We start from the raw sequence: 25,401 nt of genomic DNA, 5'->3' as shown, positions 1-25,401 counted from the left end.
CTAGGGATTTTATTTAATTTGAGCTTTGGGTTTAGCATTTAATTTAAAAGAAGGGATACGGCGATACGGGTGGGTGGATTTATAATAATAATAATAATAATAGGTTATTCATATTAATAATAATATTTTTTCAATAAAATCATTTTAGAATTATAGTTAATTAAAGCTCAAAATAACATAACATGCTCATACCCTTAAAGGTCATTTTACATGCAATCAGCTAATAGTAAACATCTAATTTACCAAACACTTTTTTATAACCAGCTAATACAATCAACTGATCAAACCAGTTAATACAATCAACTATCAAATACCAGCTAAACCAATCAGCTACCAGCTATCAGCTAACATCCATTTACCAAACACCTCCAATGTGTAAATACAACCGGTGATATTATGTTTTTTTTCAAGATGGAAAAATTGATATATATCTACACAAAAACATATCTTCCATACATATGAGTTAAAATAGCAATTGATTCCTATAACTGAGTTACTAGAGAACGAGCATATTTGTCCAATTTATAAAAATCCTAAACAATGATATATAAAATCTCTAAAGTTCCAGCACCTTCTACACATTAGTTATTAATTAAATAATTATTTGCTAGAATTCAAACAAAGATAACATCAGAAAACATAATCGATCCAAAACATATCTTCAATTGCACTATATAATATTTGATGTTATAATTTATATAATTATATATCAATCTAAATATTCTTAATATATTATAACAAATCTATTTCGTGCATGGTGAAAATACTAGTTTTTTTTTAAAAAAAAAAATCTATGCAATGTAAATGTATTACGGAGTATATAATTTTGATATGATATTATTTGAATTGAAATTTTATATTATTAATTAAATTTAATTTGTAACATGACTTTGTTTTCTTTTTCTGTGGCATCAAATCAATGATGACGTCAAAGCAAGATAAACTTGTAATAAAAGAAAATGAATAAAAATCATTTTACCAAACTATTAATATCATACTCTCTTAGCCTTTCTCATTTAACTTGCATGACTTGACTTTCCTTACTTCAGAGTACTTAGGCAAATGGCATTTATTGAGCACCTAATTTCTACATGGGTGTTTCTCTTGTGTCATTTCATTAAATCTCATAGACTTATGGAAATATGCTAATTATTTAGTTTGAGTTATTAGACAAGTGGAATTGCCCCATATTTGGTTCATTATGGATCATTAGAAGAAAAAATTAAGGTGTACACCTTACAAACTTTCAAAATTTTTTTATCAATTAGAAGAAATTGATCTTGAATTCATAATGTCATGAATTTAAGATTTTGTCTTGAATTCATAATGTCATAAATTTAGGATTTTTTGTTGATAATATTAATGTTCGAGAACCTTAACTAACTGATACCATCAGATGAGAACTGAATGTATTGTATTGAATAAGATTGTTTAAGATATAAATTATAAGAATATATATAATGAAAGAATTCTAGAGAGACTAGAATATAAAAATCACTAGAAACATAGAATAGAGAGTTATAATAAGACTAAAATAAATAGAGTCCTAATAAGACCAAAGTAATGAATAAAAACAACAAGGGAGAAAATTTTGGTACAAAAATCTGATCCCCGCAATTTCCAAGGTTTTAGGATAATCCTTCAAACAAAGAAGTTATTGGGCAAATTTGTAATAACCAAAGTTTTAGTGGTAACATTTGCAATTATTTCCTCATTCTTTTTAGCTTTGTGGCCTGCAAGGGTACGACTACAAGTTTTCCATTACTGGCATTCTCTACTGCAGTACTGGTATTCATTCAATTCAAGCGCACGCCAATTTTGGTCTGCCAGAGCAGAGTGACGTCGATATTGAACGAATCAAATCCGCTTTATTCCTCAGCAAGGTTGACCGGAACAACCAAATCACATGCTTGCAACCTCGACACGGCGGATACCTATTACCTAATCTGGAAAATATAATTATTCTATAGAAATATACAAATTTTCAATTAATTTATTGCAGAAGCATTGAATATATTAGCATAGTCTTCAGAGAATACCTTTTACGCTATATGTTTGATTCTCTGATCTTTACTCAAATTAAATCAAGTCGGATTTCGGTGCCAAGCTTTTCGAATTTCAGGTGATTTTTTTTTGGCTTATTTGTGTTGCATGTTTTGGTGATTGAGATGATTGTTTTCCAATTGGGATTGAAGTAATTGAGATATGCAGAAGAAAGAGCTCGAAGCGGTTGAAAATGGCGCTTCCACCGGTTCTTTCTCTGGCTCTCCCGTCTGAAACTGGTCGCGTTCTTAGCATTCAGTCTCACACTGTTCAGGTACTCCTAGCGGATCAGTAGCTTTTGAGTGGTAATTTTAGTCACGATAGGTTTTGAGTGTATCTGATGAAAGGAAGAAGAGCTACTATGGTATATGTGAAGTGTGTTTTTATGTATGTTTGCGTTTGTATTGGACATGTCTATTTCTTTGGAGAAGCTTGATGCCATAATTTTCAATTCAATGTTAGTACTTGGAAGAATTTGGTTTAGGTATTTATTAATCTGGTAATTTCCAGTTCTATTCCATGTTAGTAGTATACAGAGCCAGTACTCGAGTCTTCTCAAAGTATTTGTTTTCTCTTGCATCTGTTTTATAATTCATAAGGGAAACATACTTAGCTACTGTTTCAAGCCTTTTTTTTGTGTGTGTTATTACTTGTTTATTTATTGATTTTATATGCAATTGTGCTAGGCCTTTCATGCTATCATTTCCAATTTGATGGGTTGGTAAAGGTCTATGTTGCTCCATTTGGCATTATGTTGTGCCTCATTGCTATATGTAGCTGTCAGACTGTAAATATATAATATATTGTTGGCCAAAGAAAAATGATTATAAAACGACTTTGCCAACTTTTCTAATTCTTTTTGCTTAGGGGTATGTGGGAAACAAGTCAGCAGTGTTTCCTCTCCAACTGCTGGGCTATGATGTGGACCCCATCAATTCTGTGCAGTTCTCAAACCACACAGGCAAGCAGCTTCTATCAGTTTCAGTCTGATGCCTGGAATATGTTGTTAGGCTATACGAAAATCTCTACAAGTTTAGATGTAAAACCATCTGCTATACTAACTTGTATTATGGTCAACCTGAAAATTTTACAGGATACCCGACTTTTAAGGGTCAGGTTTTGAATGGAGAACAACTATGGGATTTGATAGAAGGTCTTCAAGCTAACAATTTGTTGTTCTACACTCATTTATTAACAGGTATCTGTATCTCATAGTGTAACATTATACTGCTTCTAGGGGTTCTATGTTCACTAAAATTACATTGATAACTTCTTATTGTTCTGGTTGTAAATTTGTTGCTCAACCATGTTCTGCACTGGTATTGAGGATGTGTATATCAGGGGGTCTAATTTTGTGGACGTGCTGGCAAGGTTGAAGCACCGATAGACATTTCTTGTATTAATTAAGTTCTATCCCATGCAGACAAACTTTGGCAATCATCAAAATTATTACTTTAGGAGTATATTTGAAATGACTATTTTGCAATGGACATTTAGCTCTTATAAAGACCCTTGAAGAACAATAACAAGGTAGTGACAGGAAATATGATAGTAAGTGGTAAATAAAAACTTTGATGATGTAAATATGTCAAGTAGTGGGCAAATTATAGGTCCAAAGTAGTATGGAAAGCAATAAAATTAGGTATTTTATTAATGTGCTCAAGACAATGGTCGGTCAATGTACACACAAGGAGAGATCCACAGAATCCTGACAGCCTTCAGCTCTCTCTCTCTCTCTCTTTCCCAAAAAATCCCTCATTGAATGCCCTGGGCAGCTTTTATAGGGTTCTTCAAGACACATGCTGGCTTTTACTCATTTGGTTGCACGTGGCTATCAAGTAGCAGGCAAGATGGTTGGTCGTTCCACATACTCAAAACACACTGCCCTATGGTGATTTGATTGGGCAATGCGCCACATGCTATGCTGCTATTCATCAGTCCCACCGACCGATCACATGGTCGGACACAGTCGGATGAGGCCGAATACTTACCTAAAGGGAGATCGGTTGGGTTGACCAGCGTATTACCTAGAGTTAGTGTAGATAACCCTGTGAAACTTATTGGATTGAAAATGTTTTTTTTTAAAAAAAGAAAGAAAGAAAGAAAAGGAAGACATGATATAGCTCAAGGGAATGGTGGATTTAGTGCTTATTAAGATTGAATGTGACTTTGGATCCGCATAGCCAGCCCCAACTAGATTGGAATTAAGGCTTACCTCAGTATTATACTGTGAGGGAGATTCATTTGTAACTTGCAATAGTTGTTATTTCTATATGCTTGTTTTTATGAGTGTACTTGTTAGAATCTTCAGATTATTCATGGTTAAATAGTATGATTGAATATTTGAATTAAATTCTTTATTAAAGTTATATAATACTTTTTTGGAACGCTTTGTCTATGTCAACTGCTAATTTTGAGTAAGCGTGTTATAGGTTATATTGGCTCTGTTTCCTTCTTGGAAATGGTTTTAAGAGTTGTTGATAAGCTTCGGACCATTAACCCTAAACTTGTATATGGTAAGTACACAAGAAAATTCTGCCTTTTATGGTTAAGATACATGTGTCAACATTTATTACATTTCTGTTTTTTCTGTGCCTAGGAAGTATTTTTGTTCTTTGAAGCTTCAAGTATCGTGTGCCTATGATTATACGGCTACTAGTATTATTTTTCCTAAATTTTATAAAATTGTTGGTCTTAGTTTTTTTTTTTTTTAATAACCTTTGTGCTTCTTTTGTCAGTTTGTGACCCTGTGTTGGGTGATGAAGGAAAGCTCTATGTTCCTATGGAACTGGTGTCTGTGTATCGTGAAAAGGTAAGCATTATCCTGTATTTTTCAGGTTGATAAGGACAGGAACAGTAAATGTTTTGTTTAATTATTATTGACTATTCATTAATATTGAAAGTTTGAGTTACTGTAACTGCATCAACCAATGTACCAACTTGGTAGCTGCTTTATTTGCCCTTCAGATGTTTTTCATTTTCGTAACACTCTGGCTATGTTCTCTCTGAGAAGGTTGTCCCTGTTGCTTCAATGTTGACTCCAAATCAGTTTGAAGCTGAGCTGCTGACTGGGTTGAAGTAATCACATGAATTCTTTTTCAATTTTTTGAGGAAATCATGCTCTATTTTTTTTTTTTTCTTATTCTACACCTTTGTAAGTCAATTGTATTAGATCTTTTACCTTCTCTAATTGCTTTGATTCACTTAGTATTAAATCTGAACAAGATGGGCGGGAGGCTTGCAACATTCTTCATGCTGCCGGACCATCAAAGGTCATTACATAAATTTTGAAAGCTTCTATTTTTAGTTATTCTCACTATTGGCATGATTTGCTCCTCCCGTCTTTTCGTGCTTTATGGAAAGCTTCCTTTTTATTTTGAATGTGACAAATTTTAATGTTTGTTTTTAGTCTCGTGAGTGAGTGTGTGTAATAGACAAAGTTGTGGACTGTGTTTTCAGGTTGTCCTCACTAGCATACACATAGATGGAAATCTACTTCTTATTGGTAGCCACCAGAAGGCGAAGGTAAATAACTTGATTCCACATTCTCTGAGTAGGACACTCATTTTATAGAGAACTATTGTTTTCCTTGTACCTTGAGACTCTGTGCCCTAATCTGACTCCTCTCCCTTTCCCTAAAAAAGAAAACAATGTTCTCGATTTCTTTCAAGTGATTGCCACGTAGAGCATTCTAAAAACTCATGGATGCAGTAATTTCTCACCTCACAGTGCTTCTCTCAAACTTCTATTATAGATCATAAAAGCCTTTTTATTCTGTGCATCTCTCTTTTGTTTTCTGATGATTATGGAACCTGTAGTTTAAATCATTGTGAAAGACTATTGTTTGATGTTGTTATTCAATGTGATAGGGTCAATCTCCTAAACAATTCAAGATTGCGATACTCAAAATTCCTGCATATTTCACGGTATGTATGAATTTTCTCATCTTTAAGAATGCCATTACTTCTTGGAAAAAAAAAAAAGAAGAAAAAAAAGAATCTCATCTTCAGAAAGAAAATGATGCCTTGATGGTTGGTAATTACTAATTACCATAGATTTGCTTTGAACCTGCAACTCACAAGATTTCAGCAACTTCATTCTTCATATAGGCTGCAATATACTTATATTACCTAAACTTTATGATTGCAGGGAACAGGAGACCTAATGACATCCCTGTTGCTTGGATGGAGCAATGTAATGATTTCCCAGATTAACTAAATTTGATTTTATTTCTGAAAATAATTTGCCTCTGATAATTGCTATTTTCCATTCAGAGATATCCTGATGACCTTGACAAGGCAGCAGAACTGGCTGTGTCTAGCTTGCAGGTACTTTAGTAGTTTATTGCTGCTATAGTTTTGTCCATCCATTTCACGAAATGCCTTGAACATGAAAAACTGTATGGTCTACTTCACTTCATTAGAGTTGTTTTAGTCAGTAGATTATCGTATACGTGCTCTACTTTTATAGAGGGCAAAATTTCGTGCAACTATTAAGTGAATGCTAATATGCAATTATGGGGAACAAGAGTGTGGAGGTTAATAAAAACTGGAAAACAAAATAAGGCAAGCAAAGCCAAAAGACATAGGAAGAAGCTGGTTTTTGGCCTTGTTTTAGGTTGTTAATTTGGCAAGAATGTTTTGTCAGGCACTCCTGCAGAGGACATTGACAGACTACCAGAGGGCTGGATATGACTGCAAATCAAGCAGTTTGGAAATTCGATTGATACAGAGCCAAGATCACATTCGCAACCCTGAAGTCAAATACAAGGCCGATAGATATCACTAATTTGTCTGCTTCTCGTCACTATTGTTTCTTCACTTGTATTATTGATACTAGACACGATTTTCATTCGTTGCAATATAGAGACAACATACTTTTTGTTTTTCGTTTTTTTTTTTTTTTTTTTTGCTTATTNTTTTTTTTTCTTTTTTTTTTTTTTTTTTTTTGCTTATTAATGTTATATTGCATACAAGTTCAAAAACTTTCCCAAAAGAAGCAAAAAAGCAAGAATGATAAGAAAGATGGGAGGCTGTATTGGTGCTAGTGTGCTTCTACTGTATTCATTTCTACATTCATCCTCATGATTCTTGACAAGCTTCTAGGGATGACAAATTGACAATTAAGCATAGTGGGGGTTGGCATATGTCTCTACCTCCGAATTTTCACCAATATTTTATACACTCGTGTAGGGAATAAATCTCTTCTCCCGGATATCCTTTGGGGATTTTACGAAATTTAATTTAATCACTGCAAAGAAAATATTTTCATAAATTTAAATTTAATATAAACTTATAATTCATTAATGCAAAACATCAAAAGATAACTACAAATTTGTATATATAATTTGCTTATTATTATTATTATTTTTGAGCTTATCTCCTTTTTTATTATCCTTTATTGACTATTTTATGAAATTATAGATCGAAATTGTACCATATACATGCTTTAAAAAGAGGGATTAAATGTGTAAAATATAATTTATATATATAAAGATTAAGTAGTTATCTGTAAAAAAAAAAAAAAAAAAATCAATAGAAATTTCCAGTGACCGGCTGCCAAATTGGGAAGGGGTAATATGTCTAAAGAGGAAGCAGTGCAATATTTTGGATTTGGGTTTGAGAAAGGAGGAAGGAGAAGCAGAAGCTTGTGAAGTTGTAAGAGTTGAGAGTTGAGCCAGCTTTGAGGTATTTGAGAAAAAATATGGATCCAGAGGCGGCTTTACAGTTGGTGAAGGAGGGCGCTACAGTGCTCCTACTCGACGTTCCTCAGTCCACACTCATAGGCATTGACACTCAGGTAAGTTCCAAGATAAACTAAACTAGCGTTTTTGCTTTTGCTTTTAATTATGTCCCGTGTGTTGTGCTAAATGTTGCTTCGTGCTGTGATTTTGCTGATGTTTGTAGATGTTTTCTTCGGGGCCTAACTTCAAGGGCATCAAAATGATTCCTCCTGGAGTTCATTTCGTTTATTATAGCTCATCTAACAGGTTTGCACTATGAATTTTTTACTCTTCGTTTTGCACACTCTCTTAACATCATTGCTGTCAGCCTGTCATGTTCTTAGTATATTCTGCCCTAAGAATCGCTACTATTCATTCCATTTTGCATTCGTACATAGCTAGGGCACAAGAGAGGAAAAGGAAGTAATTAAAGCGTAGTTGGATTACACAAGGATAGCATTTCCCTAATTTGCAACAGGAAGTTTTGTCTTTTTATCTGTTGTGACTGAGTTATTTGATTGGATGGACCAGTTTGGTGTGCACAAAAGAATTTGGTTTAAAAGTAGATGTAAATATTGGGCAGGAATGTAGGATTATGTGGGAAGGGAATTATTCAATGGAAATTTAAGCACATAAACTTCACTACCCTTAGCCTTACCATAATCTGATGGTAGTGGCACAACCTAACATGGTACATTGGGGTATAAGGGGAGGTGGGATTTGAATCAGTAAAGGGATGTAGCTTGCCCAAACCCCAGTATAATATTACTTTTTATTACCTCTGTAATTTGATTTCAAGGGCAGTTGTAAAGATTTTGATTCCCCGTTCAACTTATCTATTTGCTCCTGTTTTTCCCTGTCTGGAGAATCTTTGGATATTGGAAACAATTTATGCATTCTTTTTTTACTTCATGCAGGGAAGGCAATGCATTCTCACCAATCATTGGTTTCTTCATTGTTGCAAGCCATTCAGAGGTTTAGAAACATTTTGCATTCTTATATGTTTATGTTGTTTTTTGTACTTTTGTTCAGTAAAACATTGAGCATTGCACTACTCATTCTTCTGTTTGGTTGTCATTCTCATTTTTATAAATCTTCTTTTCCTTTTCTTTTATCTTATATTAAATTAAAAAAAAAAATCTTATATTAAATTATACGAACTTGACCTGTCTTATTGTGGGCTAACAGGTAATTGTTAGGAAATGGGATCAGAAGGAGGAGAGATTTGTCAAATTGTCTGAAGAAGATGTAAGTCCTAAAGGGTCTTTTTCATGGTTCGCTTTCTCCCCCACCTCCCTGATGTTTCCTATGGATAATGCTGTTCTGATAGGATTATTGTGTTGCAATTTGCTCAGCTGAGAACCCCTGTGCTATACTTAGATGTAGAAATATTGAATTTTAATTTATTAGACATAGATATAGATAGAGAATAAGTTGTGTTTGCCCATGTATAAATCTTTTTGAAGCACTGAGCAATGAGAAGAAATCTGTAATTCTCATTAATGATCATTTCTGAAATGCTGGGTTGTAGACTCCGAGAAAATTTACCTTAAACACAAACAAAAGAAGAGCATCCCACTTTCCCCACTCCCTCCCTCCTCTTCTTCTCCTCAAACACCAGTCTCGCTGTTTTGTTTAGTCTGCATCCCCCTGATTGGTTTTAAAAGTTACTTTTCTGTTCAAGTCAGACTCAGAAAGCTGATTATAGTTGACAGCTCCTTCTACATTACATTACTTTTCTTTTCTTTAATCTTAATGCAATAGATATTCAGGGGTTAGATCTTCAATTTTGAAGCTGCATAGCTATTGTTTTTTGTTTTCTGAAGGAAGAGAGATATGGTCAAGCTGTGAGGAGATTGGAGTTTGACAGACAACTAGGCCCTTATATGCTGAACCAATATGGAGATTGGAGACACCTGTCTAACTATATTACGAAGGCTATCATTGAACGCTTAGGTGAACCCTTGTCTAGTTGTCTTACATTTCATTTCTGCTCATTTCTTTGCTGCCTAATTTTGCTGGTTTCTGCTATTAGCAGAGCCTATAGGAGGGGAAATTTCTGTCTCATCTGAACCTGATAGCATCAGCAACATTCCTAAGACAGCCATGGAAAAAGCTTTGGCTGAGCAGCTGAGGAATAGTACATTTTCAAGGCCAGTTGAGAAGTCTGAAAGGCCAGTTGAGAAGTCTGAAAGAAAAGGTTGTTACTTCACGCCAATTCCTCGTCTTATAAAACATAAGGGATTGTCCGGGCACGACCTTACAAACATGAACCTTGACAAGGTATTTTTCTTGTTTATTTTGTAATTACTTACGATTACACTGAACTTTTGTTCTGCGAGGGTATTTTTCATAGATACTGTATGTGCAGACACAGGTATTGGAGACCATTATAGCAAAGGAATATGGCGGAAATGAAAATTCCCTTCTGGGAGAATTGCAATTTTCCTTTATTGCATTTCTGGTATGGATAAAGCTGTACATTCTCCTGCTTCCCTGTTTTTATATGATTTCCTACCTGACTCTTGAGCATTAAGTTTGAGCTTCTTGCAGATGGGACAGTCACTTGAAGCATATTTACAGTGGAAGCTTATTGCCAGCCTTTTTCTTGGATGTACAGAGGCTGTAAGTAATGAAATGATTGCTAAATTCTTCCTATCGATCTAGTCACGCAGTGGCTTGAATATTGAATACAACAGAAGCATTTGACATGATTGTAATATCTTTTGTATGCAAAATTGTAAACTTTGGAGTTTGGAATGACTGTTGAGTGTAAGTCTAAAGATAAAGATGATATTAGGTGGATACATTAATTTCAGATTTGTGAAATTGATATGAATCCTATATTCCTTGCAGCCTCTTCACACAAGGAGTCAGCTATTCACCAAGGTAACAGTTGAAGTCCATCTACATCTATAGGCATTCTTGTACTGCATGTTTTATGGGAATGAAAACTCCTATTGCTGCTTGAGTGCAGCACTGGGTTAAAAAAAGTAGGAAGACACTTGAGTACCAAGCTTACTTAACCTACTTACAAATAGATAGGAATTGATAGTTCTTGAATGACTCTATAAAAATGCCAATTGAAATGTAAATTTCTGCATGGTCTGTAATATGCTTCTCTCTCTTCTTCTTCTTCTTCTTCTTTTAATTTTTTTTTTTTGTCACGATTCGATTCCTTCCTCTGCATGGCCCCTTAGGTCTTAGGTGCATTTCTTAGACTTTTACTTCTCTGCTAAATTCTACAAGTATTCTCTTTGCTTCAAACCATATGTATCTGTGAGTTGGTTTCTTCATATTTCACTGTTTGATTTTTTTTTGAGCTGTGAATTCTTTTCCTTATAAAAACTAGAATCTCTTTTTATGAACAGTTTGTCCAAGTAATATATTATCAGTTGAAATTTGGATTTCAAAAGGACGATAAAAATGCCGATATTGCAGAGAAAGGAGTCATGGCATTGTTGGATGAGTCTTGGTTATCTGATGACAGTTTCCTGCACATCCTTTGCAAGGTAATCTACCTGGATTTAGTAGTTGTCAATTATGCATCTTCAAATCTCCTTTCCTTCCTGATAATTCATGATTTGCTTTGCAAATCAACTAACTAATGTAGTAATGTTCCAGTTATTAGAAAGTAGGAAACACCCCAATTGCTTTCGCAAGCAGATTAATTGGTTAAACCATGTTGATAATTGCCAATGTCTGAATACTGACTGCTCTAAACATAGGCTTTGAGCTCATCTTTGACATTTGATAACTGTGTTGCTTTCAGGACTTCTTCTCACTGCTACTTGAGGCCCCTGTGATTGATGGTGACCTCCTATCATGGGTATGACTCTTGACCTTATTGTTTTCCCTTTTTCATCTCTGTTGGGCAGTCACACTAAATCAGTTCAGAGGATTTTTTTTCCCCTCATTACTTTGTACATTGTTTAAATTCCAATAGATTGACCTTTTGGGAAGGTAGCATTTTCTTGTTCTTGAATTACACTTGTAACTTCCAGTGAGGTCAATTTCAAATGTTATTAGTTGATTCGTACGAATATCAGATTGAGTGCTTGATAAAAGACCGACCCCTCCCTCTTGTTACAACAGACTAGAAAACTCAAAGATCTGCTCGAGGACTCTCTTGGTTGGGACTTTGAACCGAACAATGCAGCTGACGAATTAAATTTTGAAGATGATGAGGTATGTATGAATCTATGGTGGTTGAATAGATATACATCATCTTTGTTTCTGTAGACTCAATCTATATTCAACTGTTGCAGTATGCTCCAGTGGTAGAGATGATAGATGATCCAGGCCATAGCAGCATGGACACATCATGAATCTAAACCCTAGCCAGAGGCAGACAATTATACCGAGGGCAAACTCATTTTGCAGACCAACTAACATCAGTGTGCTTTGTATATTACTGCAAATAGTTGAAGGTATTACCATGATCAAATGCTGGAGCTTAATTTACAGGTCAGAAATTGATAGAATTTTCTCACTGTAATATAATGTTGCCTAATCTACAGGAAAGCAACCTTTATGTGGCCTTGGTTTGGTTTTGCTTACTTTGTTTTTGTGGTCCACTTCAATCCATACTCGTTACATGTCACTGAATTGAAGCTTTTTTGATAGCTCGATTCTTATTTTTAGATTCTCAAATTCCTTGAGTTGGGAGACCCGTACAGAATATGGTTTATATATTTGACTATTTGAGGGAGTGGTTCATGTCAAAATGTATGATTATAAAATATGGTTTGTAAACTCAGCATGATAGTTAGTAAGCAGACTGTTAATGCAAGAGTAAAATCGAAAGTAACACTTTTGTAAAGGATGTGCGGCCTGCCATGTGCCATGTGACTAAGTAACTGTGTATAGACTATAGAATCATGTATTAGACATTTCTTACTCTGATTCCATCATAATTCATAGGGGCGCTGTACGTGTGTACTATCTACAGAAGATTGAAATCATATGCCCCAAAAGATTAGTGTTTAATATTAAGGCATAATTAAGGCATATTTAAAAGTTTCTTTCTTTGAGTAGCTTACTTCTCACACACAGGTCCATGTTTACTACACTTCCTCCATATCGTGTTTACCTTCTGGTTGTTTCTTGAGAATACACTTTCATTTGCTTTTTCAAAAGTTCCTTTTCTCACTTTCCCCCCCAACTTTTTTCATATATCTGATAAATAAATAAATTATACGGAGTATATATAATGATATGAGGATTAGAATCTTTCAAAACTTTAATTGAAAACGAAAAAAAAAATGATTTTGTGGTATGATAATGTAATACTCCGTATTTAACTTATAATTATATATGAAAAATTTATACTGCTGATTGGCATTGATACTTTTCGCACGCATTGGTGTTAGGTATTATTGTAAATCATTACCAATAATATTTGATATAGTCATGTATGTATGCATGATGATATCATGTGTAAAGGCACAAGTGTGAATGAGTATTTTTTTTTTTTAATTACGAACATATCATAAAATATTTGTAGACGGCACCTTAAAATTGTTCTAATTATACATATACTATACCTTAAAATATTTAGTAGAACAAGTTTAATAGCACACATGATATAATGAATTATTAGGTGAATAATTAAGTTACATAAATTGCTTCTATTTAGGGAAGAATATGATTCTAAGACCATAATCTTAAAAAGGTATGCATGGTTGAATGTCATAATGTTATTGAATTCCCTGTCTTAGCTACAAACTAAAGTATGGGTCGTTGAATGACGTAGCTCCATGCTTGACCTATACTTTAGAACAAGATTTGATTTACACTTTTTCAAGATTAAAACTAATCAAGATTGAAACCAATAACAATACAAGTTGTGGACTTGTAGCTAGCTAGGCATGAATATTGAATAATTCTCTCTTGGGAATGGTGGGCAGAAAAGCCAAACGCAACATGCATGGTAGCGTAACATTTAATTTGAAATGTTGAAAAAGGTGATATGTACAATCGATAATGGCGTATATATATAGTATATCCAAAATTCAAGTAAAAACATTTGAAAAAAATATGCATCGCTCGTTGGTTTTTGTCGTGGGAGGGGAGTGTGGTTGGCTTTTAAAGAAGTGAATCCATCAATGCAATTTCTAAAATAAAAAATAAACAGAATAAAGAGATCTTAACCCCCCCCCCCTCCCCCCCACCCCAAAATAAAAAGAGGGGATAGAAAGATACTATTTTAGGATTTGTAATATTTTTAAAGTTCTGATCGTTTAGTGTTTGAAAAGGTCGGCAATCATGAGCCGTCTTTGTTGGCTTCATTGTTCAAAAATTTTAACTACTTTTCTAGATAGCTAGTGTTCCCGATAATGATTTTTTCAAATACCAAACTAAAGTAGTTGGAAAGAAATTTTAAACAGTATATATACTTTGCAGTGTATATATACACTTTAATTTAAAATTCTATTATTTCATAAAGATGTATGATGCGGTAAAAGATGCCAATTAACATAAAAGTAGTGTACAGATGACAAAACAAAAGTTTCATATTTACATCCATTTCAAAAAAAAAAAAAAAAAAAAAAACAAACAAACAAACCTCTATTAGTTCTATACCAATGTACCTTGTTATATCTTTCAAACAATATGAGATGTAGTATGGCTTTTTTCAAAAATTAATTTGACATTGTCACGTTACTAGAGTCTAACACCTTAGTCCATCAATAATGGTAATGGTTCCATCTAGTTACAAAATCATCATTTCTCTTTAATCCTAACAAAGTTGTATAGTATAATATTTTTTTTAATATGTTGCGTAATATATAATTAAATTTTATTATATAGTGATAGCTTTTGCGATAATGCAGCAATTACAACGGAGCATTATATTGCGCCTGCCAATTAATTTGACATCATATATAGATCTTAAAACCTCAATTAAGTATATAGAAGAAGATGTAAGAAAAGAAGAATTCCGGCCTCATTGTGCTAACAAATGAAAGTTAAGGGGGCAGAAGTATAATTAACTAAAAATGAAGGGTCGTCGTCGTCACATAATGGAACAAGCATTAGGGTTATCTTCGCTGAACATGAAAGCCAGCTTTTCTTCAGTAGCATTGGGGGGAGCAATCGCCTGCGGGACGTTCTTCACGTAGCCCGCTGGGGCCCTCTTATCGTACGCTTGCGTGGCGTAAGGGTAGTACACTACGTTGTATGGGATGTACGGCCAGAACTCTGCTCTTTTCCCTGTCTCTTTTACCCTCCGCAACACCTTGTTTGGCTCCACGAATCCACGCACCGTCACCTTGCTTTGTTTCCGGTTCACTTCTATGTTTTTCACGCCTGCGTAAACGTTACATGCATTCCATTATTCTCACCATCCAAACACTGCCATCAATATTGCACAAAAAAAATATGACTCTATACATTCACTTTGATTTACGAAAAAGTCAGCTAGTTGACTATAGAGTGAATTAAAAATGTGAAGTTTAATTAAGTTGTATTTTCAAATTAAATGTAATTTTTTAAAAAGGAAAAAGAAAGAAAAGAAAAGCGGATTCATGATTAATTAGAAAGTGGATCCTCTGGGCCTAAAAGTGGTTATAAGGAAAAATTTTAGATGCCATTTGAATGGGAAAACACTAACATGGATAAAGGCAGGGAATCAGAAACAGGACTTCCATGATGTGAGACAGGCAAAGTCACTTAAAAGGGTATTAGCTATCAGAGAAAATATCATTTTTAGTCCCTCAACTATAATACATGTATCAATTTTGGTCCTTGACTATTAAAAATTTCAAATTAGGTGCATGACTATTCAATTTGTATCACTTTTGGTCATTGACTATTAACATTTCCAAATTTGGTGCATGACTATTCGTTTTGTATCACATTTGGTTCTGCCGTTAAATTTTCCGGCCAAATTTTCGGCGAAGTCATCGAGGGTGAATGGTGTTTTCTATTTTATTATTATTATTTTTTATTTTTAAGTTTTTTTTATTTAAAAGTTACAGAGTATTAAAATAATTTTTAAAATAAAAATTAAATAAATTAGTCGGTCAACGGTGACTTCGCCAGAAATTTGACCGGAAAATTTAACGGCAGGACCAAATATGATACAAAATGAATAGTCATGCACCTAATTTGAAAATGTTAATAGTCAAGGACCAAATATGATACAAATTGAATAGTCATGCACATAATTTGAAAATTTTAATAGTCAAGGACCAAAATTGATACATATATTATAGTTGAGGGACTAAAAATGATATTTGCTCTTAGCTAAAATTAAACTTGACTTTTTGTTAGGGGAAATCATGCTCTATTTACTGGACTATCTTTTTCCAAGTAGAAATCATATGCTCCATATATTGTTGCATGAGAAACTAACAAGAAATAGTAATAAAGCAGATGGAGAAGTTGAAATATATATATAGGGCGGATCGGATGAGGATGATATATAGTAGAAACTAACCTTTGATGTGTTTAATGGCGTTCCTGACTTTTCTTTCGCATCCATCGCAATCCATTTTGACTTTTATCTCCACCGTCTGCCAGTTAACCAAACATATATCAATCACCAGATTAGAGCACAACAACAACTAACGTAAGATATGATGAGAATTAACTCAACAACGTAACATAACCATGCATATATATATAAACATTAACAACAACATTATATGTATTATAACGATCGAGAGGGAGATGATGAGATGTCTGGGAAGATGATGATCCAGTACGTACTATGCATATATACATATATACCTGCATTGATTTGGTTTTGCTTCCTGTAGTGGTAAATGCGCAGAGTTTTGAGAGATACTCAAGGGCACCCATTTTCTTTAATTCCCTTTCGTCAATATATATATATAATTGATCGGAAAAGCTAAGTTAAAGAAGAAGAAGAAGAAGAAAAAGAAGAGAAGCTTAAATGAAAGGCAGAGAGTTGAGTTTTGTAATATGCATGACACAGAATATTGCTACTGCATCCCAAGTATTTATAGTTATTAGGTGCTGCGCGCGGGTTCGGTGGACTTCAATTCTTTTCTTCGGATATGTATGAACAGTCTGCGTCGTACGTATAGTAGTCTATCTTTATAAAACAAAAAAGGTTGCCAGAAAATGAAAGCACTAATTTTTTTTTTTTCTTTTTTGCCAACCTACAAAATCTCGCTATTATTATTTGATAGTGTACAATAGAGTTGCTCATAGGTAACCTGGTTTAAGAAGGCGAATCGAGTCTCTCACTATAAGTCAAATTTAAAATTTTGTGATTACTAAGTCAATACTCAGCAATATGATCAATTTGAGTGAGATTGTTTGAAAAATAGTATTTTATTAGGGTCTGATTAAAAACCAGAAAAAAGTCTTTGGAAGTCATTTTTTAGATTTAATGTTTCGGTACTCAAGGGAAATGAAGTCAAAGGCAAATATTCAATCTGGTCAGATCAATGGAGAAAATGTTCAATTTAGCAGAAAATGTCTTCCTAATATTTTGTTCGGAAGACATTTTCCGATTATTTATTTTTCACCTCTTCCTTTTTAAGTTAGTTTTCATATTATTATTATTACCACCACCACAACTACAACACCACCACAACTACAATACCACCACCACACCACCACCGTCACCACAACCACCCCCACTACCGTACCACACCACTACCACCACCACCATTACCACGTATTATTATTACTAGTTTTTCTTATGCGCGATGCGCAAAAAATAAGTGCCCAATATTAGTATTTTGTATTAAAATTTTAAATTTATTTAAATTTTAATATAGTAAATAATAATAATAATAATGTAAAATGTTTTTATAAATTGGATATTTATATATTAAAAAATAACTAACATATAACTCTAATATTTAATGTGTGTATATTATTATTATTATTGAAGAAGATAAGAAAATATATGGTGGATGCATGTGCATAGTAACAATATTGAAAAAGATAACGGAAGTTATAACTGTAGGGGTATATTTGTCCAAAATATTATGAAGTACAACTTTTATAGCATAATGTACAAAAAAACGTAACGGAAAAAACGGACATAAATGAGGGGTATAACCTTCATTCACATTTATTATGTTTTTAGATTATTATTATTAATATTATTATTATTAGGGAAAAGGGTCAAATAAGCCCTCAAACATTATTCAAAAGTGCAATTAGGCCATCGAAGATTCAAAAAGTTCAATTAAACACACAAACCTACCATTTTGAGTCATTTAAACCCATACGACCTGTTGTTGAAGGTGACCAACCGGTCATAATTATTCCGGCGAATATTCTAGCGGCCGGCGCCGGAATTTCATCGCAAAATGGCCAATCGGGGAGAAGACGACCGGCCCGCTCGTCTTCTCCAACAATTGGAGAAGTTGGAGAAGACGAACGGCCAGTTCGTCTTCTCCAGGGAGGAGAAGACGAACCAGTGTGTTCGTCTTCTCCACTGGAGAAGACAACAGGCCTTTCGTCTTCTCCTCCCTGGAGAAGGAGGAGAAGACGAACCAAGGTGTTCGTCTTCTCCAGTGAGAAGACGAACAGGGTCGGTCATCTTCACCAGGGAGGAGAAGACGAACCAGTGTGTTCGTCTTCTCCAGTGGAGAAGACGACCGGCCATTTTTGAGATGAAATTTCGGCGCCGGCCGCCGGAATAATTATGACCGTTTGGTCACCTTCAACAACAGGTCGTATGGGTTTAAATGACTCAAAATGGTAAGTTTGTGTGTTTAATTGAACTTTTTGAATCTTCGAGGGCCTAATTGCACTTTTGGATAATGTTTGAGGGTTTATTTGACCCTTTTCCCTTATTATTATTATATTCCACATGTCTCATTTTATCTGTCATACTTACTATTCATTGGTCAAACCAATTATTTCTTTTTTGTTTATATTCTTTATTATTTTTATTTATTTTTAAATTTAATTTTTTGTGTTTAATAGTACTTTAAGTGTAGTTTCTAAATATATAAATTTTGTATATTAATACTAAACTTAATATTATAAAAAATTGAATTAAAAATAACTTTAGTCAAACATCGTTAACCGAACCAGATACTTAAAATGGGACGGATGGAGTAACAAATAAGATGTTCGTTTTAAAGAAAATGAACCACACAGAAAAAAAAACAATTTCTTAACTTTTAATCAAACAAAAAAAAAAAGATAATTTTTTGACATTGAATGACAAAAAAAAAAAAATTAAATATATTTTTAAAATGTGTCATTTTCAAAAAATTATTTTTCAAAAAATATTTCCAATTTCTTATACGATTCTGTGCACAATATATTAGCTATCGAGTCATTTCTATTTTTGGTCCTACTGTTATTGGGACATTGCCAATTTTAGTCCACTTCATTAATTTTTGCCACATTGCGGCCAGTCTTATTTAGTCCTTGCCACTTTTAGTCCACTGTTAATCCAATAAAAAGGTCCGGCGAAAGCCATGTGAGCCACATTACAAAACCATGGCTTTCGCTTGACCTCTTCATTGGATGAAAATGTGTAAGGAAAACCACTACAAAGGGTAAAGGAGATGATCAAAGCATGAAAAGACCAAAATACCCCTGTTTTGGACGGTCATTTGACAAAAATTTTAACGGTGGACTAAAAGTGACAATGACTAAATAAGACTGGCCGCAATGTGGCAAAAATTAATGAAGTAGACTAAAATTGGCAATGCCCCAATAACAGTAGGACCAAAAATGGAAATGACTCATTAGCTATCACCGCCAACAAGCTGTTCCATCTCATTTTTCAATTGGTGTAAAAAAGTTATAAAAGCGTTTTTGTGTTTGGGTTGGGTGCGTGTGGCTTTTCAATTTATTTATATATAGTATTAATAGCCTCAATAATTGGAATGCCCAGTTTTATATTATTCTCTTCGTCGCCCTGCGAATATCAACGATTTACTTTTTCATTTTTCGTGGGACGACTTTATGCCAATTATATATGGGCCTCTATTAAATAAATAATAAAACAGCTATTGGTGTACAATTTTTTCCTTTTTAATTTACTAACTAATACGGAGTATAACTTTTTATTTTAAAAGGAGAGTTGTAAGGCGATTAATGTGAAAAGATAATGGAGTTGCGCGACAACACAACCATGAATAGGCGATGGTCCACACCAAGAATATGTACTCTCCATAAAATACCACACTGTATTCTAGATCGAGACGTCCATTATTCTGACGTGTCCTTTGACTTGCAAACGTGGCACTTCCATCCGCCGTTTGTTTGGTCAAAGGCTTTGCTTCACCATGCAGCAAACCCACCATCCCAGGCTCGATCGCCCACATTCTTTTCCCTCCCTGCTTATATCGTGAACCATGTTCAACCTAATAAGATGTATGTTGATTTTTAGTGTATTATATGTTCATTTAAATTTAAAGTTTTTGCTCAGGTTTTTTAGGTCCAACAAGGAAAGAGAGAAATGAGAGAGAGAAAAAAAAAGTGGCCACCAATTAACGAAAATTCTATCGTCTCGGCACATTGAGTACTGATGCTAAATGCATGTATACTGAATTTTTTTTTAGGCACTCCATAAAAAACTCCACATTATGCAAGAACCCAAACCATCACTCTCATCCTCTCTCTTTCCTCCTACATTGTAAAGCTCTTATAATACACTAAAAATGAACTAAAAGTGTAAGTGACTCCGGGTGCACAATATAATTTACCATTTTCACACTATTAGACTCAGTTCGTATAGTACTTTGTATTTTATCATAAAATTATACCTTTAACTAGAAAGAGAAAGAAACATCGAGATTTTTTTAGTCTTAGCTCAAGGTGATTGAGAATTTGAGTTGGTGATGTGGGTACCTGATTCAGTAGGCAGGAGGAGCCTTGAAGAAGTGAAATTCAAATGGAATCCATGCATGCATGTACAAAGTGTAAAGGTATGTTTGATTATCTCTTGAACTACAAGCTTCTTTCATTTCTTCAAGATCAGACTATTATAAGGCCCAAAAAGACTAGTTTTGTTTCCTCTTTCTTTCATTAGCCGCTAAAAAAGCAAGAAAAGCTAATTTAAGCTAGCTGCTAGCATCTTTCCTTTCCCTGGCCTTATCTTTTTTCTTGAATTGGTCCCAAAAGGAGGCTGCCTGCAGGCATTGCATGATCAACTCCATCTACTATTCATTGGTTATGCTTAGTCTATCTATATATTTGGTAGAATCTGGGGATTCCTATATGCTTCAATCCTGCATGCATGCATGCTACCTTAGCTTATCATATGCTTATTGCAACTTTGCAAGGCTGTAATTAACATGTAACAGCTCGATGCAACAAAGGATTAAGATTCCATGATGGATATTAAGGAGATAACTTTCGAGTTCTAGTATATATACTCTTAAATTTTATTCCCTAATCTGATAAATAGAATAGACTATTTTCATCACGTGGGTCCCCAACAAAGTGGTGTTCACATACATCAATAACTTGAGAGTGTTAGTAGAAGTTGGGGGTAAATTTTTCTATGGATCATGGTCCACAAAGCTGTGTAGATCATGAATAAAATGTGTATTTTTAATATACTAAAGATACCTTATTTATGTACTCAAATAACATAATATACATTATTATGTATATGTATCTTCAATATTCAAATAATGTACTTAAATAATGTACATTAAATATATACCTTCAGTACTCAAACAATGTACCTTTTGTATATTAAATATGTACATTTTATTCATAGTCCATAGAGCTGTAGACCATGGTTCATAAAATAATGATTGAAAGTTACGAGTCGAAAATGGGAATAAACATAATATTTTCCTATAATTTCCTTTGGCTTTAATTCTTCTTTGGGGATTTCTTTTTCCTTTTTTTCTTTTCCGCTATTGTGCCTCCATGATCAATGGAATAGCAAAAATGACTTCAATACCCATAAAATAATTATACCATGAACCATGGTTCATATTGCAGACTAGGCAAACCACTAACATACAAATTCATTTTTAGTATATAAAATGTGCATTTTTAATATACCAAATGTCTTTTCTTTTTTTCTTCTGAGTACTATTGACATACATACTTTCTCAAACCTCTCATTTGAAAAGACATAGTTGTGCTGCTCGATCACAAGATCTTTGGCATATACCAAATGTCTATTTTTAGTATATTGTAGCCATTGTAGGTAATGAATCTATAGTACATTAAAATAAACTTTAATTTACTGGAAATCAACCCAATCATTATTGTGTGGACCATACTATCAAATAATGTACATTCAATATAAAAATAATGTACATTGTATTCAGGGAATATACATTATTTGTGTACTGAATGTATATTATTTTTATAGTATAAAAATAATGTACATTCAGTACAAAAATAATGTACATTTAATACATTAAAAATGTACATTTTATTATGGTCCACACATCTCCGCACCGTAATTTGCCAAATCAGCCAATATCTCTTAAAAATATTCATTCTTCCATGTTTACTAGGCCCAATTAATGACTGGATTTTCAACAAGCAGCCATCATTGAATAATTGATCATTGCTGGCCCACTATTTCAATCAATCACCAAACAATAATACATAGGAAAATGGTCAAATACACCCTCGAACTTTTGCTAAGAAGTCAATTAGGCCCTTGAACTTTTGAAAGTTGCAATTAGATCCACAAACTTGTTATTTTGAAGCAATTAAACCCACTGACCTGTTGGTAACCTTTTATTGCAGGTCAATTAGGTTTCTGGCAACCCTCCAGCGAACTTCCGGCCAAAATTAGTCACAGGCGACCGTAAGATCGCCGTCGGCGCGTTCTGCCAGGGAAGAAGACCTCTGGTCGATGGAGATTACGACCAGTTTGGCTGGACTTCTCCATCGCAAGTTTGGCCGGAAGTATGCAGGAGGGTCGCCGGTGGCTAATTTTGGCCGGAAGTTCGCCGGAAACCTAATTAACCTACAATCAAAGGTCACCAACAGGTTAGTGGGTTTAATTGCTTCAAAATAACAAGTTTGTGGATCTAATTGCAACTTTTAAAAGTTCAAGGGTCTAATTGACTTCTTAGCAAAAGTTCGAGGGTGTATTTGACCATTTTCCCTAATACATATATAAAGACAATATCCTATGTCCTGGCGTCTTGCTAAATCAAGTTTCAAGACACCCTTGGCCCATCAAAATACAGTACATAAATTTCACATTCATATTTGATAGTGTACTAACTCTTTGTATGCTACTGAGAATACTGACAATATACGGAGTACATTATATGATTTTATTAAATATGTAATATTGTTAATTTGTTATGTACCATATTATCCAACATTTGTTAATATATCTATTTTATAATGACGAGTGATGGGATATTGGGCTCAGCCCAATTCAAGAAGGCAAGCCTATGAAGCGAGATCCAATGGAAGAAGCTCAAGACAACCCCAAGGGCAATTTATATCGTGCACCAGGGTGCACAATGTTCTGCACCCCGTATCAAAATGTTAGGAGATGAGTTCTGTGTATTCTAGGTAGTCGGTGTATTCTAGGTAATCATTCTGTATATTCTAAACAACTATTCTGTGTATTCATATTAGTAACACATACTGTGATGTGTTTCTGCATTCGAATGTTTAGGAGGATGAGTTTTGTGTATTTTGTGTCAATATTCTGTGTATTCATGTTATTAACACAGGTTGTGATGTGTTTGTGCATTCGAATGTTAGGATGATGAGTTCTGTGTATTTTGTGTCAATATTTTGTGTATTCTAAGCAAACATTCTGTGTATTCTAGATAAGGATTCTGTGTATTATAGATAATGAATTCCCTGGAGCCATTCGCGTCCGCGTCTAGCCGTCTACTAACATCGAAACGACATTGTTTCAGACCAGGATCCACAATGCACTGTGGACCCTGGTCCACGATATAACGATTGCAAGATAAGCATGACTACGGTTGGCACAAGCTTGCTAGGGGCCGGGTTTTGTCATTAAGACGTAGTCCAACATAAATCGAGTATGAATGTACATAATGGGGTATGAGATAACTATGAAAAGAATAAATAATATAAGATAATGAACATGCTAGGAATTGAACCTAGATAAATGGTTGGAAGTGCAAACCAAACAACATTGAACCATGAGTGCTGTAATGATCAAACCATAATGTCTGAAGGGGAGACATGTGCCTATTTATAGTGTAGAAATCCATTTAGATGCTTCACAAGTGTATGTGAGGTCTTCATTGACATCTCATTTTAGTTTTACATGTGTCCCTCGCCCCCACTAGTTTGTTGCCAGTGTCCTTTGTCATAATAAGTATAGGCTAATGCACTTCCATTATGAGAAGTTATGTAGCTTGGATAATGTTTATTTGAGAGGTGAAGAGTTTGAATCCAAATTGTTAAACCCCCTTTATATTTTGCTTCCTTACATTCTTTCATTTTTTAAGCCCAACAAGACCCATTATTCGCTCTTCTTTGACTAAACCTTCCTAATAAAATGGACATCGAGGTCCAATCACTCCATCAGGTAGGGGCGCGGTCGGTAAAAGCTTGGGCAATGGATTACTTGCAATATTTTTTTACAATAAATTCAATCGAAAAGATATTGTCCAGGCAACATAGTTAGCTTATCAGTTAATTTTGACTTATTTGACCACTATTAGTTGTTTGACTTGGTTAAACATACAATACAAGTGTTTGATTAATTAGCTTTTTTGTAATAACTTATTGCTTCAAAATACAAATTCAAAAAGCTGCTCAAAGCAGCTTTTTGATAAAATTATTTTATATGTCAGTAGCTATCATCAACTAACAACTAATTTAACAAATAACCCAATGAGGTAGCTTAAGTGACAAGTGAGCTCTCTTTCTTGGGAAGAATTTTGGTCCCACGAGCAACGATGCCTCTCATTAACAATAATCAAATACAAGATGTTTTAGTATCAGAAATCAGAATAGCGTTCTACCCATGTGTGAATACCATTTGGATGGGGCATGTGCAACAAATTTGATAGTGATTATTGATGATGCATGTGCGTTGCTACCTCAATCATTCACGTCTTCTGATCTAGCTTTATTTTGTCAATATCACTTCTTACAAGTGTACAACAAACTTAAATTACTATATGCTACGTAGTATTTCTCTATCCATTTATTCAATCAAGCAGTCATTTCCATCAAGAAAATATATTACTTGTACCAGGCATTATATTAAAATATTATGACTTTTTTAATACAATTTAAGATTAAAAAGAAAAAAGCTAACAAAACAATACTGTAGTAAAATAACTAAATTTTGTATCAAATATTATTATGAAAAAAAAAATACGAATTATTATTATTATTATTATTATTATTATTATTATTATTTTGCATTCCCCTTTATTATATATGATATAAATATAGGAAAATATATTTCGCGCAACTAGTTCAGGTTAGTTCGACTGATCATTAAAGTCTTACATAAAAAATTTATATACAATAAATAGAAATCTGAGAACTAATTGAATAATTCCTGATTTACCTCTTTTTTGCGACTCATGAGCAGTAGAAATATAGGAAAACTAGTGTTTTATCCGTGCAATGCACGAATTTTTTATTATAAATTTAAATAAAAATTTTAAAAAATGAAAATATATTAAAATGTACAATATAATAATATAGTTGAATTTTCATAAATTTGGTGAAGTATCTATTATCAT

At 33.8% G+C, this 25,401-nt stretch overlaps 3 protein-coding genes across 5 annotated transcripts; 2 read left to right on the top strand and 1 right to left on the bottom strand.

Annotated features, from left to right (window-relative positions):
• Positions 1 to 1,759: 1,759 nt before the first annotated feature.
• On the top strand, positions 1,760 to 6,931 carry LOC116014408 (pyridoxal kinase). The gene is made up of 13 exons (XM_031254460.1): positions 1,760 to 2,122; positions 2,212 to 2,317; positions 2,911 to 3,004; positions 3,137 to 3,241; positions 4,476 to 4,559; positions 4,782 to 4,855; positions 5,057 to 5,121; positions 5,252 to 5,315; positions 5,503 to 5,568; positions 5,913 to 5,969; positions 6,193 to 6,237; positions 6,318 to 6,371; positions 6,691 to 6,931. The coding sequence occupies exons 1-13, from the start codon at positions 2,052 to 2,054 to the stop codon at positions 6,829 to 6,831; spliced, it is 1,026 nt and encodes a 341-aa protein (XP_031110320.1). The 5' UTR covers positions 1,760 to 2,051; the 3' UTR covers positions 6,832 to 6,931.
• A 655-nt stretch (positions 6,932 to 7,586) lies between these two features.
• On the top strand, positions 7,587 to 12,507 carry LOC116011889 (protein AAR2 homolog). Of its 3 annotated transcripts, XR_004097105.1 has the most exons (14): positions 7,587 to 7,842; positions 7,950 to 8,032; positions 8,683 to 8,740; positions 8,954 to 9,013; positions 9,592 to 9,721; positions 9,804 to 10,048; positions 10,137 to 10,229; positions 10,319 to 10,390; positions 10,622 to 10,654; positions 11,137 to 11,277; positions 11,538 to 11,594; positions 11,861 to 11,953; positions 12,034 to 12,195; positions 12,286 to 12,507. XR_004097105.1 is itself a non-coding variant. In XM_031251311.1 (13 exons), exons 1-13 carry the CDS (start codon positions 7,747 to 7,749, stop codon positions 12,091 to 12,093), a joined length of 1,221 nt encoding a protein of 406 aa, XP_031107171.1. In that variant the 5' UTR covers positions 7,587 to 7,746; the 3' UTR covers positions 12,094 to 12,484. The 3 variants fall into 3 exon arrangements, 2 of the variants coding, with proteins under 2 accessions (XP_031107171.1, XP_031107173.1); XM_031251311.1 differs by having other exon boundaries at positions 12,034 to 12,484; XM_031251313.1 differs by lacking the exons at positions 12,034 to 12,195; positions 12,286 to 12,507 and having other exon boundaries at positions 11,207 to 11,277; positions 11,861 to 11,944.
• Positions 12,508 to 14,555: 2,048 nt separating this feature from the next.
• LOC116013776 (heavy metal-associated isoprenylated plant protein 21-like) lies at positions 14,556 to 16,710 on the bottom strand. The gene is made up of 3 exons (XM_031253704.1): positions 16,502 to 16,710; positions 16,209 to 16,284; positions 14,556 to 15,076 (listed from the first exon to the last, which is right to left on the bottom strand). The coding sequence occupies exons 1-3, from the start codon at positions 16,571 to 16,573 to the stop codon at positions 14,784 to 14,786; spliced, it is 441 nt and encodes a 146-aa protein (XP_031109564.1). The 5' UTR covers positions 16,574 to 16,710; the 3' UTR covers positions 14,556 to 14,783.
• Between the last annotated feature and the right edge of the window lie 8,691 nt (positions 16,711 to 25,401).

This window comes from Ipomoea triloba, chromosome 3 (assembly GCF_003576645.1).
Source record: "Ipomoea triloba cultivar NCNSP0323 chromosome 3, ASM357664v1".
In the NCBI taxonomy this organism is placed as follows: domain Eukaryota; kingdom Viridiplantae; phylum Streptophyta; class Magnoliopsida; order Solanales; family Convolvulaceae; genus Ipomoea; species Ipomoea triloba.
Note: the sequence above shows the minus strand (reverse complement) of the source record. Positions and strands in the feature narration are given on the sequence as shown.

Coding starts and splice junctions, on each gene's coding strand:
- LOC116014408 (XM_031254460.1), top strand. CDS start 2,052: ATGTTTGATTCTCTGATCTTTACTCAAATTAAATCAAGTCGGATTTCG. Junction 4,856..5,056: donor TGTCTGTGTATCGTGAAAAG/GTAAGCATTATC, acceptor CTCTCTGAGAAG/GTTGTCCCTGTTGCTTCAAT. Junction 5,316..5,502: donor ATGCTGCCGGACCATCAAAG/GTCATTACATAA, acceptor CTGTGTTTTCAG/GTTGTCCTCACTAGCATACA.
- LOC116011889 (XM_031251311.1), top strand. CDS start 7,747: ATGGATCCAGAGGCGGCTTTACAGTTGGTGAAGGAGGGCGCTACAGTG. Junction 8,033..8,682: donor TATTATAGCTCATCTAACAG/GTTTGCACTATG, acceptor TACTTCATGCAG/GGAAGGCAATGCATTCTCAC. Junction 10,655..11,136: donor GGAGTCAGCTATTCACCAAG/GTAACAGTTGAA, acceptor TTTTATGAACAG/TTTGTCCAAGTAATATATTA.
- LOC116013776 (XM_031253704.1), bottom strand. CDS start 16,573: ATGGGTGCCCTTGAGTATCTCTCAAAACTCTGCGCATTTACCACTACA. Junction 16,285..16,501: donor GCAAAACCAAATCAATGCAG/GTATATATGTAT, acceptor GTTAACTGGCAG/ACGGTGGAGATAAAAGTCAA. Junction 15,077..16,208: donor CGCCATTAAACACATCAAAG/GTTAGTTTCTAC, acceptor ACGTTTACGCAG/GCGTGAAAAACATAGAAGTG.